This window comes from Paracoccidioides lutzii, assembly GCF_000150705.2.
Source record: "Paracoccidioides lutzii Pb01 unplaced genomic scaffold supercont2.19, whole genome shotgun sequence".
Taxonomy (NCBI): domain Eukaryota; kingdom Fungi; phylum Ascomycota; class Eurotiomycetes; order Onygenales; family Ajellomycetaceae; genus Paracoccidioides; species Paracoccidioides lutzii.
In genome coordinates, this window is record NW_015440965.1 from 267320 (window position 1) to 286121 (window position 18802).

General features: G+C 40.0%; 6 protein-coding genes and 1 non-coding gene across 7 annotated transcripts; 4 read left to right on the plus strand and 3 right to left on the minus strand.

Moving 5' to 3' along the window:
* Window positions 1–2944: 2944 nt before the first annotated feature.
* PAAG_06622 (hypothetical protein) lies at window positions 2945–3990 on the minus strand (the record flags this gene model as incomplete). Its single annotated transcript, XM_002791406.2, has 4 exons — window positions 2945–3228; window positions 3301–3417; window positions 3482–3595; window positions 3894–3990. 4 exons carry the CDS (start codon window positions 3988–3990, stop codon window positions 2945–2947), a joined length of 612 nt encoding a protein of 203 aa, XP_002791452.1.
* A 3420-nt stretch (window positions 3991–7410) lies between these two features.
* PAAG_06623 (translation initiation factor 4B) lies at window positions 7411–9605 on the plus strand (the record flags this gene model as incomplete). Its single annotated transcript, XM_015845945.1, has 6 exons — window positions 7411–7414; window positions 7513–7569; window positions 7626–7670; window positions 7844–7918; window positions 7983–8273; window positions 8356–9605. The coding sequence occupies 6 exons, from the start codon at window positions 7411–7413 to the stop codon at window positions 9603–9605; spliced, it is 1722 nt and encodes a 573-aa protein (XP_015700171.1).
* Window positions 9606–11331: 1726 nt separating this feature from the next.
* On the plus strand, window positions 11332–11981 carry PAAG_06624 (hypothetical protein; the record flags this gene model as incomplete). Its single annotated transcript, XM_002791408.2, has 2 exons — window positions 11332–11520; window positions 11580–11981. 2 exons carry the CDS (start codon window positions 11332–11334, stop codon window positions 11979–11981), a joined length of 591 nt encoding a protein of 196 aa, XP_002791454.2.
* An 832-nt stretch (window positions 11982–12813) lies between these two features.
* Window positions 12814–13937, plus strand: PAAG_06625 (hypothetical protein; the record flags this gene model as incomplete). Its single annotated transcript, XM_002791409.2, has 2 exons — window positions 12814–13060; window positions 13225–13937. 2 exons carry the CDS (start codon window positions 12814–12816, stop codon window positions 13935–13937), a joined length of 960 nt encoding a protein of 319 aa, XP_002791455.2.
* Window positions 13938–14328: 391 nt separating this feature from the next.
* PAAG_12249 lies at window positions 14329–14400 on the minus strand. The gene has a single exon. It is a non-coding gene; the product is annotated as a tRNA-Met (tRNA).
* An 803-nt stretch (window positions 14401–15203) lies between these two features.
* On the minus strand, window positions 15204–16517 carry PAAG_06626 (hypothetical protein; the record flags this gene model as incomplete). Its single annotated transcript, XM_015845946.1, has 2 exons — window positions 15204–16287; window positions 16363–16517. 2 exons carry the CDS (start codon window positions 16515–16517, stop codon window positions 15204–15206), a joined length of 1239 nt encoding a protein of 412 aa, XP_015700172.1.
* A 916-nt stretch (window positions 16518–17433) lies between these two features.
* PAAG_06627 (60S ribosomal protein L32) lies at window positions 17434–18168 on the plus strand (the record flags this gene model as incomplete). Its single annotated transcript, XM_002791411.2, has 3 exons — window positions 17434–17694; window positions 17831–17952; window positions 18060–18168. 3 exons carry the CDS (start codon window positions 17434–17436, stop codon window positions 18166–18168), a joined length of 492 nt encoding a protein of 163 aa, XP_002791457.2.
* Window positions 18169–18802: the final 634 nt, after the last annotated feature.

The window sequence follows — 18802 nt, forward strand, 5'->3', positions numbered from 1 at the left end:
TATCAACCTACCTACTTAGACGCGTCACAAAGCCATCAATTCACAATAAAAACTAAAGAAAGTCTATAGAAAGAGAGGGAAAAATTGAACTCGAGATATCCACCTTGAAAAATAAAGAAATTACCTTTATTCATGAAGCAGCAAGACTGTATGATATCCCACACTCTACTCTTGCTAATTGATTGAAAGGCTGCTCTTCTCACACAATGTTACAGGCAAATTCACACTGATTGACTGAAACTGAAGAGGAAATACTTGTTCAATGAGAACTGAGCCTGGTCAAATGAGGATTATCCCCTAAACCTGCATTTGTGAAAAATATGACAAATCATCTTCTTGCTGTATGAGATTCTACATTATCTCCTCTCATGTTGATAAGAACAGAGTTTCAAATCTCATAAACATTGTACAGAGCTTCAAAGTCAATATTCAAGGACTATAATTACAATTGAGAGAAATGTGAAGATATTACAATTATTCAAAGATGATTTGATAATTTAAATAATATCTTTGCTTAATATAAAATTTAATTTAAAAATATCTATAACTTTGATAAGATTAAATATGTAATGAGATTTTGTATAACTAACTATTAAAATTATTATAAGTTTTAAATAATATAATTATATAAAACTTCTTTATTTTAAAAATTATAAATAAATTATAGTTATTAAATTAATAAATATATTTAATTAAAATCTATTTTTATATATTATTTTCAAAAGTTTAATATTTAAAAAACTAATTCAATAAATTGATAAATAATTAAAAAATATATATTAATTTTAATAATTAAATATTAAATAAATTAGATTTATAAAATTTATAAAATATTTTATTTTTAATTATTAATATATTAAAAATAATATTTTTATTTTATTTATTATATTTATTATAATTTTTAAATATAAATATTTTTTTATTTAAAATTATTAAAAAATTATTTAATTAAATAATAAATATTATTATTTTTTATTAATAAAATACTTTTAAAATATTAGTTTTTATATAAAGTTTTAATAAATATTTTTATCTTTTTTATATATAGTTTATATAGTTACTTAAAACTATTTATTAAAAGTTAATATATAATAAAATTTATAAAATAAATATAATTTAACAATTGATTATAATAATATAATAAAGATATAATTAATTTTATATAATATTAAATTTTAAAAAAATATAGAATTAAATAAATAATATTTTTAAATTTTTTATATTTTATATAAATTATTAAAAAATATATTCTATATTTTAAAATAATAGTAGATTATAAATAAAAAAATAATTTAAAAATTTTAAATAATATATTTAATATTAATAAAATTTAAATTTTACTTTTTAATATAATAAATATAAAATAAACTAATATTTAAATAATAATTTTTTATTTAAATTATTTTTTTAATTTAATTTATATAAAATATTTTATATTTATTCTTATAGCTTTTATTTTTTTTAATAAATATATATTTTATTTTATAGAAATATTATAATTATTTATATATATATATTATAAAATAATTTATAAATATTTTTTAAATATAAAAATATATAATTATAATATTTTTAATAATATATTTATAAAAATTAATATTAAAAACTATTTATTAAATAAAATTAATTATAATTAAAATAAATATAGTTATAAATATTTATTTTAATTTTTTAAAAATTATATTTATTTTATTATTTTATTTAAATATAGATTTTTAAATTAAATTTTTAGTAATTATATAATATTTAAATATTTTTTTATAAACTATTAATAAAATTTAATAAAATTAAATATTATTATTTAAATAATAATTATTTTTTTAAAATTTATATTTATATTTTCAATAACTTTAATAATAAAATTATTATAAATTATAAATTTTATATTAAAATTATATTTATTTATATCAGTTAATAATTTAATAATTTAAAATTTTATAAATATTTGATAAATATATTTTTAATATTTTATTGAAAACTTATTAATAAAAATTAAAATATTATATATATAAACTAAAATAATTTTATTAAGAAAATTTTATAAAGTTCAGTTATTATATTTCCGAAATATATTTAAAATAATATTATATATTACAAAGATGATTCTTATGCATCTACATTCTCAGCTATATACCCACTTTATATAGTACATTACATAATCCTCAGTCTTTCTAAACCTCAAAGACCCCCTGCAATGTGACTCAATTAGAATGTCAGTTTAACAAAATCAAGTAGTATATCAAGCATCATACACAGAGCCCTTCTAGCTCAATCAATCAAACTTTAATCAACTGGTTTAAGAATGCCAGTTAGTCATGCATAGTGCTGCTTATTCTGCACTAGAAAACAAGGCCCTACAGACTGCAAATGAGAAGCAAAACACAAGTGAGAATGAGGACATTCCAATATAGCTTAGGAGGGTATACTAACAGCAGGGGAAGGATTTACTAGGGGCTCAAACTGCTCAACAAGCTGTGAAGAGGGTAGTGAAGGATTCAAATCAATCTACTAAGTGAGCACCAGCACGCTGAAGTAAATGTGGTAATACAGGACATAGAGCCGCTGCATGCCCATAGGGTTAAAGAATAATGTATATAATTTTCTATGAGTAATTCCATATAATTGTTGCTTAATTTTAATTTTATTTTATTTTATTTTATTTTTATTTTTATTTTATTTATTTTATTTTTTTTTTAAATATAGGTAGGTGTTCCGGTATGTAGGTGATCGCTTACGTTGCTATTTCTTTAGTTCCCTCTTTTTCATGCTGCAACAGGTCAAGCAATTTTATCGGAAAACTAGAAACCGCCCAATCACACTTCTAAAATATCCTACACCTCTCTCCAGCTTGAGTCATGACATGCATACCTCAGCAGAAAATACGGAAAAAGAAATATATAAATACAGATATACATGCATACATACATATCCTCGTCCATCGATCTCACGAAGACTCCAACTTCCTTAGTGCCTCTATCTTACCATCAATATTCGCAATCTCAGCATCAATAGCCAGAAGCTTCTCATTGAGCATCACAATATACTCACCGTCCGACAGCGGCTTCAAGAGCATCCATTTGGACTCTAGCAGGCGCTGAGCCAGGGGTTTCTGGGGGCCCGTTTGAGCTTTATGTTGAGATACCCAACATCCATTAATGACATCGTATGACTTCTGTCCCAGAAAGCCAGCCAATCCAAAAATTACCGCTCCAGGAACAAACCTGCGATCTACATGATGTACAGATATCTAACGTTAGAGGAAATCGATGATCCTCTCCTTGTTATTTTATTCATACTTACGGCTAGAAAACGAAATTGCTCCCCCGGATAACCCACTGGCAATCGAGCTTGCAAACGCCCGTTGGCCGGGAGTGGGTTTGTCGTCAAATTGCACTCGGAGGATGTTACTCCTCAGCCCTATCGGTTTGATTGAATTCAGTAAAGGGAGATGAAGCCAGGACAAAGCTAATGCCATTCTTACAACATGTCGAGGTTCCAAAAGCAAACCAATGGATGCCAGCTGCAATCGAATGGATCGCTGGATTTGGTGAGCGTAAGACGCCCGTAATCCCTCCAAAGATGAGTCCGAATGCACCTGTATATTGAAAATATTAGAATTGAAGTTGGAAAAATATTGCACGCGAAAATTTAATAGTAAACAAAGAATTCATGGAGAACAGATCACATGCATAAAATATCATGCATCTTCCAGCGACCCCGTACTTGTTCTAAGAATAAAAACCAAAGAATATATCATGTCACAATTCAACCATCCTATCAACCCGGCAGGGACACAGAGAAAACCCACATCTCAAAGAAAGGAAAAAATTAACAATTAAAATTTAAAACATAAAATAAAATAAAAGTGAAAGAAAAAAAGTGAGAGTACCAACCACTCAAAGTCCCAACCTTCAACGCAGGCATCGCCGTCCACGGGCTCTGCACCTGGTCACGATCATTTTCATGATCCCGAGCACCTTTCCCACGCATCCTCAGCTTCTGCGCCAGATGTCAGCCAGCCGTATGCGGCGTGTATCCGGCAGGGCATAGATTAAGGCCTAATACATGAAGGGACAAGATTGTTCAGCCCTCCTTTTTGGCCTGGTGATACAGTGAGATTTCCTAGGTGAAGAGATGAGATAATATGAGACAAATGATGTGAGTAGGGATTTGGGTAGGCAAATGAAGGTGCACGTGACTCAGAACACCCCAATCGGGTTATCCCGCTTAGCGGGCCATAGTTAGGGTTGTTGCTGCTGACATAGCATACAGGATTAGTTAACTAGGTAACTAGGTAGTTATTTAACTAACTAGTTAAGTAGTTAGTCTATGTCTGCATGTTGCATAGTGTTGAGATCATTAGGGTTGTAATTATTTTGTTTCCACTGCAATTCTTTTCCTGGCATTTTAGCCTGATTATCAAAAATTTCAAATACAAAGGGGATTTAGGATCCGACTGGATAACTGTTACCCCACAAGATACCTTGCCCTTATAAATAGACATTACCCCGCTCCATATCTAATGGAGAAGTAACAGTGGCGATAAGCCATCTTTGCCTTGCCAGATGGCCCTAAGTCTACTGCAGAATACAAGATTTTGCGCCCTAGTCCTTGCTTTCAGCCATCTATAATAACTCAGATGTGGTCCACATAAATCCTAAAAGTAATTCTCAACCGAGCGGTACATCAACTCTGTTTGCGTAGTGAATTTATCTACCTACCTACCTTGTTTGACAAGTCAGAATGTCACAAATTCACGATAAAAAATAAAGAAACACTATAGAAATAGAGAACAGAATTGAGCTCACAGTTACTTTCTTAAAAATAATAATGATATTATCTTTATTCACAAAGCTGCAAAGGTGCAAAGCCGCATGATGTTTCATAGTTATTTCACTTTTGCTTATTAAATGAGAGATCACTTTTCACAGTTAAATGTATGCAATCCAACCCTTGAGCAAACTGCCAAACCTAAATATTTTCAATTTCCTAACTTATATATGCTATATGGAATTATGCCATCAATTCAAAATAAAAAATACTAGAAACTCTATAGAGATTTAAAAAAAAAAAAAAAAAAAAATTAAAACTCATGATAAATATTTTTAAAAAGAAAAAATTCTCTTTTATTTTTAAAGTTATATATATATATACATATATATTTTATTTTACTTTAAAATAGATTTAATAGCTGATCAGCATGAGTAAATTTATGTATATATTACTTATATTAACTTAGTCTAAAGATAATCTATAAGTTTATTAAATTTTTAATTTAACTAAATAAAAACTACTATTTTAGCAAATATTTATTGAGAATATAATTAAATATTGATTCAAGTTTCAATATTATATTTCAGATATTATAATTATAAATAAATAAAATATAAGAATATTAAAATTAGTTGAAATTAAATTAATTTTTTTTTAAAAAAATATAATTTTAATAAAATAATTTTTGCTATATAATATTCACAAGTATCAAAATTATTATTAATATTAAGTACTTATTAATATTTTTCTTCTTTCTTTTCTATACTTATATACAATCAGTAACTAGTTAGTTAATTATTGCAAGTTAATAATATGTATAAATACATAAATTAATTATATAATAAAATCTAATGTTGAAAGCATACTTATATGATAAATAACTATATCTAAAATCTTATAAAAAGGTAGTTACTAAAGAAAAACTGGTTGTTGAATTTACATTACATCATTTTCAACTTAGATATAGTGGCAATTTATATGTGGAGAAGGCTCATGAATAGTTGAAATGATGTAGTACTAAAGATATCAATTAGATGTCATCTGATGTGAACCAGATGACATATTTGATTTTTAAATGTTATCTCATCAGATATGAGATAATATTTCTATAGAATTTAAACTCACAACTTTTGATTTCTCATTCTAAGTGTTATTTAATAGTCATCTCAATTATTTAGTTAATGAAATTTATGAATATAATCATTTTTATTATTTAAAGTAATTATTTAAAGATTTAATTAAATAATAAATATAATTTAAATTTATAAAAAATAATATTAAGATATATTTACTTCAAATAAAAAAAATTAAAAATTTAAAATTTAAAAAAATATTTTATTATAATAAATCTTATAAAAAGGTTTATATTTTATTTTTTTTTCTTAATGTATTTATTAAATATATAATTAATTAATAATTCTTTTATTTTATAATTACAAATTTATAGTTTATAAAAGTGCAATATCTATAATATTATTGAATGTATAAAAAAATGTTCTAATCCTAGTATAGTTTAGTTTAAATAAAACTCCCTTTAGTTGCTGTTGTTGATGATTACAACTGAAATGAAATACTAATATATTGAAGTAAACCAAATTTGAGTCTCGCTCTGTAGAATATCCTGGTTGTTCTTTGTGTTGCCTTCCTGCTAACGTAATTCCCAATTGAAGCAGGTTGAACGCAACTTTTCCAGCAAATCCCGGGGTATCAAATATATATCGGCTTGTTTTATGCATGATCCGCCAATCCCCATTCATCGCCATTGCCCGTCAATTCCGTCAACATGGAGTTAATGGGTGAATGTTGAACCTATCTCCCAGTCAGGATTGACTTTGTGTTGGCGTTTAACGTTGATCTCTGTTTCCCCGGTGCACTGGCAGTGCAAGGTACCTGCGGAGGGAGATGGATGACTTTCTAACTCTGGGCGCAAAGTTGTCCTACCACAAAGGGATGGTTTTGGGCTCTGTTAGAGTTGCCGGCCTCCATAGTTGGGTACAAAAAAGGGGTTTCAATGGAAGCCCGTAGAGAAAACGTTAACCTATGTATAGCTGAGCCATTGTTGCGTCCACGTTTGTGGTAGTTCTGTTGATACGGAGAATAATTAGTAGTGAGTTTGTGGCAGTAAGCAGTTAAGCGGGCGACTTTTTGGTGGTTAGGGTATCTCTAAAATATTTTCATTTTTAAGACATCAAAATAAATCACTTCTACCAGCAACCGCGATAAGTATGCGAGATGATTGCAGGTTTGCAGAGTTCCTAATGGTGAATGCTACCATTATTTCAACAACCTTGTGGTTGGGTCCATGGTTTGGCGGTTCAAGATTTTTTTTTTATATCTCTTTATTTACTTTTTCGGTTCTCTGCCGCTTGACGCACTAAGGCTGACTTTTCCTTAGCGTCATCACTAAAATTTATCCTTTCGAAAGATCCAAACCAATTTTCCCCTCCGTGTCTTCAACCTTCAAGGCCGCCCTTTTGACCACTCAACATCAGCCTTTCCACTCCCAATCACTGCCTCAGTGATTCCCCATCAGGCTTCTTTCATCATCGCTGAAAGACCTTCGGATCTTCCATCCCCTTTCGTTCCCAAAAGAGACGCGCACACGCCTTTGCGCGTTTCGTCATCCAAGTTGCCATCATGGGTGAGTATTTCCACGCTGGCTTGTCATTCCATCGCTATCGAGCTTCATGTAGTAGATATCATGGTTGCTTTACCTGTAGCTAACTGTTTCGCTCCCAGCCCCTGCAAAACCGAAAGCGCAAAAGATGTCCGTCGGGACCTTCTTGGCCGACGAGAGTATGTGCCCTTCACCCTGGCATGTCTTTGGTTTACCACAAACTAATACGGGGTAGATTTTGGCTCGTGGGCCGATGAAATGGATGAATTCCCTTTGCCTGGTACGTCGCGATTCCTGATTGAATTATTTGTTTGGCTGGTTTTTACTGACTCGTCTTCCCCATTAGCCGGTAAGAGTAGAAAAACTCTATATCCCCGTTAACCCCCCTTCTTCCACACACACCCCGTTATAGAACAATCATATATCTTTAGCATTGAATCTGAATGTCAATAGTTCCCGAACCCCGTGCTAGCTATGGTGGAGAACGACGTGCGTTCAGCGGATATGGCAACGACACGGGCGGTATAGGTATGGAGCCTAAATTTCTATATTTGTTCCTTTTTGCGAACACTGTAGCTAACACTCATAAAAGAACGTGACCACCGTGGGTACGCCATCAGAGAGGAGCTTCCCCTTCCCACTCAGCCTCCTTACACTGCCCACATTGGCAATTTGTCTTTCGAGGCAGCCCAAGCCGACATTTCGGAGCTGTTCAAGGAATGCCAGGTGACAAACGTTCGGATCGTTGAGGACAAAATGACCAGGGCGCCAAAGGGCTTCGGTTACGTCGAATTTGCTACTCTTGAAGGCTTGAAGAAGGCCCTCACATTCCAAGGAACTTCTCTTCAGGGAAGAAATATCAGAGTTAGCGTCGCAGAACCTCGTATGTCTATTGGAATAACACCCCCTCCCCCCCAAAAAAAAACTTGCGATGAAGTCTTAAAACACATCTAACATTTCTGCAGCCAAAGAGAGACAAGAGACGAGGGATTTCAGCGACTGGTCCCGCAAAGGCCCACTTCCAGATGTTCCTTCACAGCGACGAGTGTCCGACCGCCCGGGCTTTGGAGCGAGAGGACAGGACGCTATGAGTGATGTCGGAGACCGTACCGGACGACGTGCCTTTGAGCCCGCTGACGGTAAAGTTAGAGACTATGGGAATTGGGAACGCAAGGGACCCCTCTCCCCTTCCCCTGCCCCTGCATCTTTAGCTAGCGAAGGAGGCCGCCCAAGAAGCAAAGACGGCCCTGGATTCCGCAAAGCCTCACCTGCTTGGGGAGAGGCGCGCTCCCAAGACGGCTCAAGGCCTCCCAGACGTGAGTTCCATGAGCGACCAGCCCCAGAGAGAACGCCAACCGCTCCTGAACTAGACAACCAATGGAGAGCAAGGATGCGACCAGACCCCCCAGCTCCCAAATCCGTCGCCCCAGCTCCTGAAGCTGTCCCGGCTGCCCCTCCTGCACCAGCCCAACGACCCAAGCTTAATCTACAAAAACGAACAGTTGAGGCTGAACCCGCTTCCCCCACAGCCACAACTGGCGACTCCAAGGCGAGCCCCTTCGGTGGGGCTCGTCCCATTGATACGTCTGCCAGAGAGCGTGAAGTTGAGGAAAGACGCCAGCTAGCCCTGCGACAAAAGAAGGAAGCAGAGGAAAGAGCAAAGGCTGAGAAAGCTGAGAAACAAAAGGCAGCAAAGGAACAGGAGCAGCTGACAAAGGAAGAAGCTGCAGTCAAGGGTGGAAGTGCCATCACCACTGCAAATGGCGCTAAGGAGGATGGCTCAGACGCCCCACAGGCTGGGAAGAATATCGAGATCCTTCGCAGGACGGGCCATACTGAAGAAGCCACAGTAGTCGAGCAAGCGTCAGCGGCACCAGCCGCTAACGAGAAGCCTGGAATTCCCAAAGAGCCGGCGGCTCGCCAGCAACAACCGCAGCAACAGCAACAGCAACAGCAGCAATCAGCACCCCCAAGCAAAGCCAACGGAAACTGGCGAAATGGTCCCGCCCGATCTCGCGGCGGGGGCCATGGTCATGCGCCACCCAGAGGTTTTGTCCAGGGCCATGCCAAGGCTCAGCAACAGAGAGGTGCCCCTGCGCAGGAACACGTGCCAGCTCCTACTCCTGCTACCCCCGCTGAGCCTGAGGAGGAGGGCTGGAGCACCGTGAGCAGCAAACAGCGCAACAACCGACGCGGAAACCAAGCTCGCGGCTGAAGAGCTGTCCTTGTTTTCTCACTTTGATAATGAGGCCCAACGGCGTTCCCGCCCTCCATACCCCCGTCCCCGTCCCAGCTTCCTACCTCCATGTGAAAGACGTTTTCAACGTGACGAGAATTTAACGAAATCTCAAAACACATCACAAATGGTGCCATCTTCCATCTCAATCCAAATACTTCGAAATGCCATCCATTCGGCTCTTCAGCTTATCCAAATCCCGCGTGCTATGTATCATTGTTCTAGGGTCCGGGTAAATCTTCCTGTTTTCGTTTTTGCTTTTCCCTATTTCTCTTTCGTTTATCATTCTTTCTCGTCATCTTATGGCCTGTCTATCTATGTGACGTTTTCGACGAAAGAAAACTCATGCGCCAGCTTGGCCAAGCTTTCCAAGGTTGCTTGTCCATTTTCCCTTTTGGTTAGCTTTGATGGGTTTTTTTTTTTTTTTTTTTTTTTTTTTCCCGTCTGATTCTTTTCTAGTAGCCTAATTTTTCCACACATTCCCTCCTCCTAAATGGGGTTTTCGTCTTCTTCTCTCTGACGATTAAGAAATGTCTTCCGCTTTGCTGTCAGCAATTCCCAATCTTCTTGTTTTTCATTCACTACCCATCATCTCTATCCTCTAGGCTTCTAGGCTTGGTAAAGTTGTTATTTTCACCACCGGTCATACTCACTTATGGCTTCCCAACGAGGCGCATCCCCCCTAAATGACTTGAATACGTTTGATCTCTCTTCCTTCTTTTCTCTCCCCTGCTCCTGTAGCCTAGTACAAAATGGCTCTAGCTCTCGCTCTAGCTCCCGCTCCCGCTCCCGTCCTGTTCTTTGCTGTTACGAGTATTTTGTGTGTTTACAAGCGGGGTTCAGTGGCGAAACTAGTCGTTGCCAACCAGAAATAAGATATCAACAGGCCTAACAGGAGCAAAAATAGGTTGAATTTCGGTTTCCCTCCCCCCCCAAAACCAAAACAAACCCCTCTTGTTTAAGGAAGTTCCCCGTTTGCTCTCGTTGCGTCTTATGTTATCCAGCGTCATATAGAAGCACACATTTTCCCACGATGACTTGTCTCGAGTTACTCTTCTTATGGGATTCATGAAAGCAGTCGTCAAGGGGAACGGGGATGGTGCAAGAAGAAGGGGAAGTGGTGGATGATGCCCTTGGGAAATATTTGGAGTGTGGAGTTAGTTGATTGATTTTTTTTAAAAAATTTTCTCTTTCAATACAAAATGGCATCATCTTTCTATTTAGTTATTTTCTTCATCTTTCTTCCTCCTTTAACTGCCTCTTTTAATGGCATGGCGACATTAATTTGAACGCCTATTCTCTCGAAGTATTTATTTTCGTATCTGGCTGTTTCTATTAGAATAACCAACCAACCGGCGCTTTCAAGAAGGGAATGTGGTTTTCTTCCCCCTTTTTTATTCTTTTCAAATCCCCCTTTTCTTTCTCCCATCGGGTTTCTTTCTACACTTTTAGCTGGAAAGTCATTGGGTCACCCAGCATTTCCGCCATCTATGCCTCGCCCTTACTTCTCTTATGTCAGTTACAGATCACCCATTTTACCGTTAAATAATAATTGAATGGTAGATTCCATGTTCTGATAGTGCTTTGGATAACTGGAGTTTTTCGATTCGATTTTAAACACAGACATTTAAAGCATAGAAGTCCAACCATAACTGCAAAACGAAAATGACAGTCATACCGTGCAACCCAACTACGACAAATCGAGATGGCACATCCCCTTGCACCTTGGACAGCAACCGACCGCGATAAATACGAAAGGGAGGCCCCAACATCGTCTTTACACTCCACCTTCGGAATGGAATCTGTATTCACTGAGAGATCCCAGTTACCCGTCGAACAAGTTGCAATCAGCAGGATTCTACATTCGTATATATACAATCCATCAGCCACGACTGTCCACATTTAAGAAATAGAGATTTAGACCCGTCGTTATTTATATATAGATACATATAGGCTGGCGAACCACGAGACCTCAACCTTCCTCTAACCTCGTCTTCCGACTCATATCGCCGTCCAAAACTAACCTCCGCAACGATCAACACAGCCTACTCCTTCTACAAAACATGCTCTCCCTCTCTTTCGTCCTCTCCCTCTCTCACAACTTTCTCCATCTTACCAACAGCCAAAAGCAACTTCTCCATCACCGGCGCCATCCCCTCTAGCAACGGCTGCGGTTCCCTGCGGGCTCCCACAAACAATCAAACACAGAGAAAACATTCCAAGGACGATACTGAGGGCAACGCGGAAATCCCGACATTTAGCTTGGAAGGGTTAGGGTTGAGCCGGAACATGAAGATGGTGGTGAGAGCGACGATTGGGGTGATCGGGACGACGGAGACTTTGTTTCTGATGTAGATCGGCCTGGAGATGGCGGAAGAGGGCGGGAGAGGGAAGATGGTGGGGATTGAGTAAGGATACCGTAGATCGGGTGTGCATGATTAGTGCATTTCGATGTTTATGTGCTGTGCAATCGAGTATTTAGTTTAAGCCAGAGTAGATATCTGGGTTGGTTTATAGGCGATTTGTTCCCCCTCGTTACTCTCTGCCGTTAAATATGAAAATCTCCTCTCCCAGATTAATATTTATACCCAAGACCAGCGGGGCTGCGGCCCTAACAAGGATATGCAGGAGTAACCAACGTTGATAACTGATATTTATCGCCATGGATGATGATCCGCCCAACATCCCGAGGGGCTGGGAACATTTAACAAACAATAGGAAATAAGTTAAGTGTTTGGTATTCTGTGAACTCCTTTGGCACCGCGCATGGGCAGTGTCACCGCCAAAAGTACGGAAACCCGTGATGTGGAAATTTGAATCCAATTATTTCGAATAAGGACGGGAGAATACGACACACACGGATAATTTATTCACTGCTTTCCATCAATTTAGCCGCCCGTGTTGGACTTGTCAAAAGCCCAGGGGTCTTTGCCAAACTTGATTTACTTCGCCAACCCAGTTTTTCTTGCTTTCCAATTCTTCAGCCTATGGATAAAACAATTTACTTTCAACAAACCCACACATAACTTTACCCCACGCGGAAATGTTATAACAACCTAGCCTTTCGAATGGGGACTGCTCGCTCTCTATATTACTGCCCTCCTCCTTTGCTTCTCCTCTTGGTTGACCTGTGTTCCATCCACCTCTTGAACATACTGACGTCCGTTGGCCTCTGCCACCGCGGCTCATGAGCAGCTCCACCACCACTTTGCTCGTTGGCGACACGGCTTCCATGTCCATCACTTCCATCGCTGCAAAAACAACAGCAACAGCAACAACAACAGCAACTACTACTACTACTACTACTACAACGGCAACGTCAGGTTGTCCAAGTTGCGGTTTTGAGCTGCGCTTGGACAGCGACCATGCCCAGCGGCGTATCTCTGAGCTGGAGGCACAGGTGAAATTCCTGAACAAGAGGGCTGTGGAGACCGGTGAGTTGTTGTTATTTTAATATGCCCCGTATCCTCCTCCATTGGATAGGATACTCCGTATTATATATTATATATCTTCCCATCCCGCCCATATACCTTCGTAGGGTATATAGCTGTCTCTCTCTACCAAATTCCCGTTAACACCTTTCCTTTTTTTTCTGCAGCGGAGAAGCTCGCCGACTACGAAGACGAAATCCGCTTCCTCCGTTCCAAAATAACCAACCAATCCCCGTCAACTCCCACCCTCGTCTCCTCCTCCCAGACAGACAACAACAACAACAACAACAGTAATAATAACAGCAATAATAATAATACCCTCCTCACCTCGCCCCCTCAACACCAACAAGTCCCCACCCCACCCTCCCAATCCCGCCTAGGAACCCTCGCCTCCCTCCTCCCCTACGCCCGCCGCAACGCCCCAACCCCACCTCCTCTAAACCGCTCGCCAAGCCCAACCAACAGACCCCCAATCTCCCCCTCCGCCTCCTACAACAGCGACAATTATAGTAATAATCAATCCCAATCCCAATTCCGGCCCCAGGACCAGGCGCAGGCGCAGGCGCAGGCGCAGCCGCAGCCGCAACCGCAACCACAGCCGGAACCAGACACAGTCCTCCAGAGTGCCCTATCCCGCGAACAAGCCCTGCGTAAACAAGCTGAATCCCGCCTCAATCAGACAAACTCCGAGCTTGAAGAACTCACTGCGCAACTCTTCTGTCAGGCGAACGAGATGGTTGCGCAGGAGCGCAGGGCGAGAGCAAAGTTGGAGGAGAGGGTTGACGTTCTTGAACGGAGGGATGCGGAGAAGAGAGACAGATTGGATAGGCTGGAGAGGGCTGTTGAGAGGGTGGAGAGGATCAGGGGGATGGTTGGGTAGGTGGCCGCAGGAAGGGGGTTAGAAGAGAGGGAGGGGAGATACAGGGTTAGGGGTGTTTCGTGTGTCTTACTTTATTTATTTTTATTTACTGTTTTTGTTTTTCTGTTTGGGACATGCATGGATTGGTGACGGGATGGTCGGGGTGGGTATAGGGGCGGAGGAGTTAATTCTTTACTTATGAAAAAAAAAAAAAAAAAAAAAAAAAAAAAAAAGTTTCAATGGGTGATATGATAAGAATGATTTTTGGGTGTTTGGGATGGGTTGAAATGCAGGTACGATATGGTTTGTTCCCCGGCCCGTTGTTCCGCTTATTTTTGTCCGGAGAAGCACACCCCACCCCAAAACACCCCCCCTCCCCCCCCAAAATCCGAAAAAAATATATATATATATTCAGCATATCTTGGTCTCGATCCAAGGAACTCAAGGATATGAGCCCGGCGCGCGCTCGCTGCGCCAACATGCTTGTTTGTTATTGGTCAGTTGGTCTTGTGTTACCCTAAATTTTTGTTCCCCTTTTTATGCCCATTTCTTTTTTGTGCATTCGGGATATCTATCGTGTATGTAGTTATGTGTATGAGTATGAATTCATTACTGTGATGGGACATGGATTGGTGGCATCTTTACTCTCTGTATCTCGGGTATCAACTGGATGGACAACCAACTTTAAATATTTTAATGTCATGACTTCCTTCTCAAGGGGGCTGAATGGTTTGTTGAGATGAATGAAAGGTAGCAGAAGTGCAATGGAGGAAGAAGGCATATTATGAATGAAGGGTAAAAAATACAAAGAGAAAACATACTGAATCAAAAATAGGGTGTATTTCAATCTAACAATGATAATAATATGGAAAGTGAAAAGGTATATATCTGGCAATTATGCAAGGGGTGGATGTGATACGGGGGGTTCATCTATGGGAGCAGGGGTATAGTAAATGCTTAGGAAATAGAAAATGTACAGTGGATAGGGAATTATGACGTAGAAATAGGAGGTGTGCAGACTGTGGGAAGGATACGAAATCATAGAGTACAGTGTTTAATGATACAATAATGTACAGAGAGCAGAAGGAATGGATGCAAGGAGGGAAATCACAGAGAACAAAAGCAGTAAGCAAAACAATATGGGTATATAAAAATGCAGGGGGTATATGTAAAAACCAAAATACGTATCCAGAACGAGAATGTATCCAAACAATAAATAAAATAAGAATTGGAAAAGAAGAAAAAAAAAAAAAAAAAAGGAGAGAGAGAGAGAGAGAGAGGCCGAACCTATCTCTCATGCTCACTCCCTCCTTTCCAAAACGTATACCTACCCTGGGCAGTGTCTGCATTCGCTGACCACAACCACGCACATATCCCTCCCAACAACCCTACAACCCCAACCAGAACGGGGCGAAAACGAATCCCACTCCTGGACCGTGGTTGTGTCGATGAATCTGTTGGCCTTCGTAGGATCCCAGATGCAATGGGGGACAGCTTACTCTTGATCGAAGGAAAGATCCCACCGCGTGTCTTCCGATGGCTCTCGCCACTCTTCTGAACAAGCCCGGCCCTTTCAACCTCGACATCAATTTCCGCAACGATGCGACTGCAATGTCGGAAGATGTTGACCGCTTCAGCGATGATCTGCGCCCGCTCCGAGATGGTCAGGAGCGACGAGGCAGAAAGAAGACGTCGTTTAAATTCCTTTGTGATGCCTTCGTCATCGTACAGGTCCTTATCGTCGCGGTGGAAGAACCAAAACGATAGGCCGTTTGGGATCCCGTTTCTGCTGCCATCTTCATTCCTACGGGTGCCGGAGTTCCAGAAGTCATGGCCACCCGCGGCGAGCTTTGTGCGGATGCGACGTCCGCCATTGAGTAACGCCAGGTACATTATCCACGCGTAGATTATGATTAGATGCGGGTGTTCCTCTGTGGTTGCTTTGATATGTGCTGCGAATGCGGATGCGGCATTGCCCTGCGCACTATATTTTTCCTTTGATGTATTGTCGTCACTAGAGGTGTCCTGTCCTGCGTCCCCTGTTCCAGGTGACAGCCCCAATGCGCGCAAGTCTGACTTGAGTTTGTCGCTTCGTAGTAACTCGGGAATGTAAATCCGGTTCAATATACTCCTAATGCGGCCGTGCTCATCATTTACGAAGGAATCCAGGATCTCATATTCATCTGGGCTGCTGGAGTTTATAGTAGATGGAGCCTGAGATAGCTGTGAGAGCCAGGCTGATTCAAAGGCAAAGTATATTTCTGCGAAACGCGATATCCCTAGAGCATAGAGCTCTGGCGTATCGGTGTGGGGTGGAATACATAGCGGGACACGCTTAACAACAATGCTGCCAAACGATGTGTGATGGTCCCTGGTGAGTAGGGTTAGCTTGGACTGTGCACCTGGCTATGTATATCTCGCGATGGATTGTAAGCCCCCAGGTTACCTGATTGCATTAAATATCTCAGTAGAAAGATCCCCCATAATTCCGTTGCACAACAGGGCAGACAGCGGGGACAAATCAATGAGGTTGGCTTGTCTAGTGTATCGGGGCATACAAAAGTGTTCTGATGGTGACTTAAGATATTTCTTCAGAGGCATTTCAGAGATTTGGAATTTCACTTCACCAAGAAACAGTGGACACTCCATCTGTAAGGCTCATGTGGGAAATTCTATACATTTATAGCCAACAAAACGCAATCATTGTAGCTATTACACATGACTCTGGTCATGTGCTTGAGGTTCTTCCTGCGACGACCTTATGATAATTCCAGGGTCGTCCTATAGTTTGTCATTTGGCAACAATCTCATATTTGAATTTATTGGAATATAACTTCGGTATCTCCAACAATCACATTGTATTTGAAAGGGCGGATGGCTAACATCACAACCACCGGAGGACCAGCTGCGAGGTTGCCTAGAAACAACCAGGAGAGGCTGGCTCCTGACTGCAGGGAGCTAGGAGGCACATGGTTGGGTGTGTCATGCAACCTTCTGATTCCCATGGCCTTCTGCGTGCTATATGGGCAGGTTTTCGATTCTCTCGTGCCATGGTATGGCTCTCTTGGTGGAAGTTGAAGTTGAGTTAGTTCACTTAATAGCCCAAGGTGCAAATATCGGTCATGTGATATACCCAAAAAGGCATTAGGGCTTTCTTAAGAAACCCTAGTCGAGCAGTCTCGCTTAGCAAGCCAACTAGCGCCGAAATTCCACTCTGGCTGGAAAATTCAAAGACAACGTCGTCGAATAGTCCGCCATCGACCGAATTCACCCATCGACGACAACCTCCCACGACCAGCTTCGGGACCGCACAATACCGTCAAGGTATGTTTTTGCTCTTCGCTGACGGGCGGCAATCGATTTTTGGGCTGTCTGGGAGCTTGGAACGCGAGCTAATAACTGGGAATTGAACAGATGGTCGCCGCAAAGAAGCATATCCCGATCGTGAAGAAGCGTACGTACCCCCAATTAATTCCAGTGTCTTTCAGGATTCGGGATATCCGTTGGTTATGAAGCTATGACAACAGTCGGTGGGAATACGGATGGAAATAGTGTTGGGGAATTATGTGGAGGAGATGACAACACTCTGGGAATGTTCATAATGGGATCTGGAAGGGATCAGAAGGCTGATTTGAGGATTTCTGGGCATACAGACAAGAAACGCTTCAACCGCCACCAGTCGGATCGCTACAAGTGTGTCGATCCGTCATGGCGAAAACCAAAGGGCATCGACAACCGCGTCCGTAGACGGTTCAGTGGCCAGGCTGCTATGCCAAAGGTACGATTAATATATGCCTGACCTGGCGGGACACGGGATTCCGGTCACTCCAGCACGATGAGACATGAAGGAAATCTTGAGAAACTGGGTCTCTAGGATTCATGGCTGACGATTTGCCATCTTGGAAATGATATAGATCGGTTACGGAAGCAACAAGAAGACCAGACACTTGACTCCCTCCGGCCACAAGGTCTTCCTCGTTCAGAACCCCAAAGATGTCGAACTCCTGTTGATGCACAACCGGACATACGCTGCTGAGTACGTTGAACCTCACATTTACCTACCTGGTCGCATCATTCTCAAAAGTCAACGAGGGAAGTAGACATTATCCTATGTCCAATACTAATATGGTCCTCTATTTCTAGGATCGGACATGCTGTTTCATCAGGGAAGAGAATCGACATCATCGCAAAGGCCAAGGCACTCGGTGTCAAAGTCACCAACCCCAAGGGCAGACTCACGACAGAGTCGTAGTCAATTTTTGTTTTCTGCTTTTTCCCTTTTACGTTTATATGTACGGGATGGGAGGCTTGGGATTTGACGAAAGCATTTAGAGAAATAAAATAGCCGTTTGAAACCCCATTTCCAATTAATTAACGGAATGAAATTGCTATTTTATGTGCTTCTCCGGCGTGATGACTTTTCACATTTTTTTTATTTTCCCTTGTTTCATTTTCATTTTGCTTATTTTCTCCTTCGGAAAGGGTTAACTCTGAAGATGCAGAGATGGTCCTCAATTTATAGATCATCACAAATATCCGCATATTATTATGGACTTTGTTTCTGTTCTTCATATATTGCTCCAGCCTTGTTCACTATGTAGACGACCCTGAAGTTCTAGCGGGTCGAAACCTAAACTTTTCCGCTGCCTCCCCCCCTCCTGGGATCTCACCACTTTGAAAAACAATGGAGTTAAAACAATTGGCTTCCGAAACATCAGCCATTTCATGAATCCAAACTATTTAAGCTATTCAAGGGAGGGTTTTGATGGCACATTTTAAGAGGTCCGTCCCTTTTAACACACCCACACTGGGGTAGCAGTTTTCATCTAACCCGCTGGAACCCCTGCAACCCCTGCATACACTCAGGGAAGTCAATGGTCTATCAT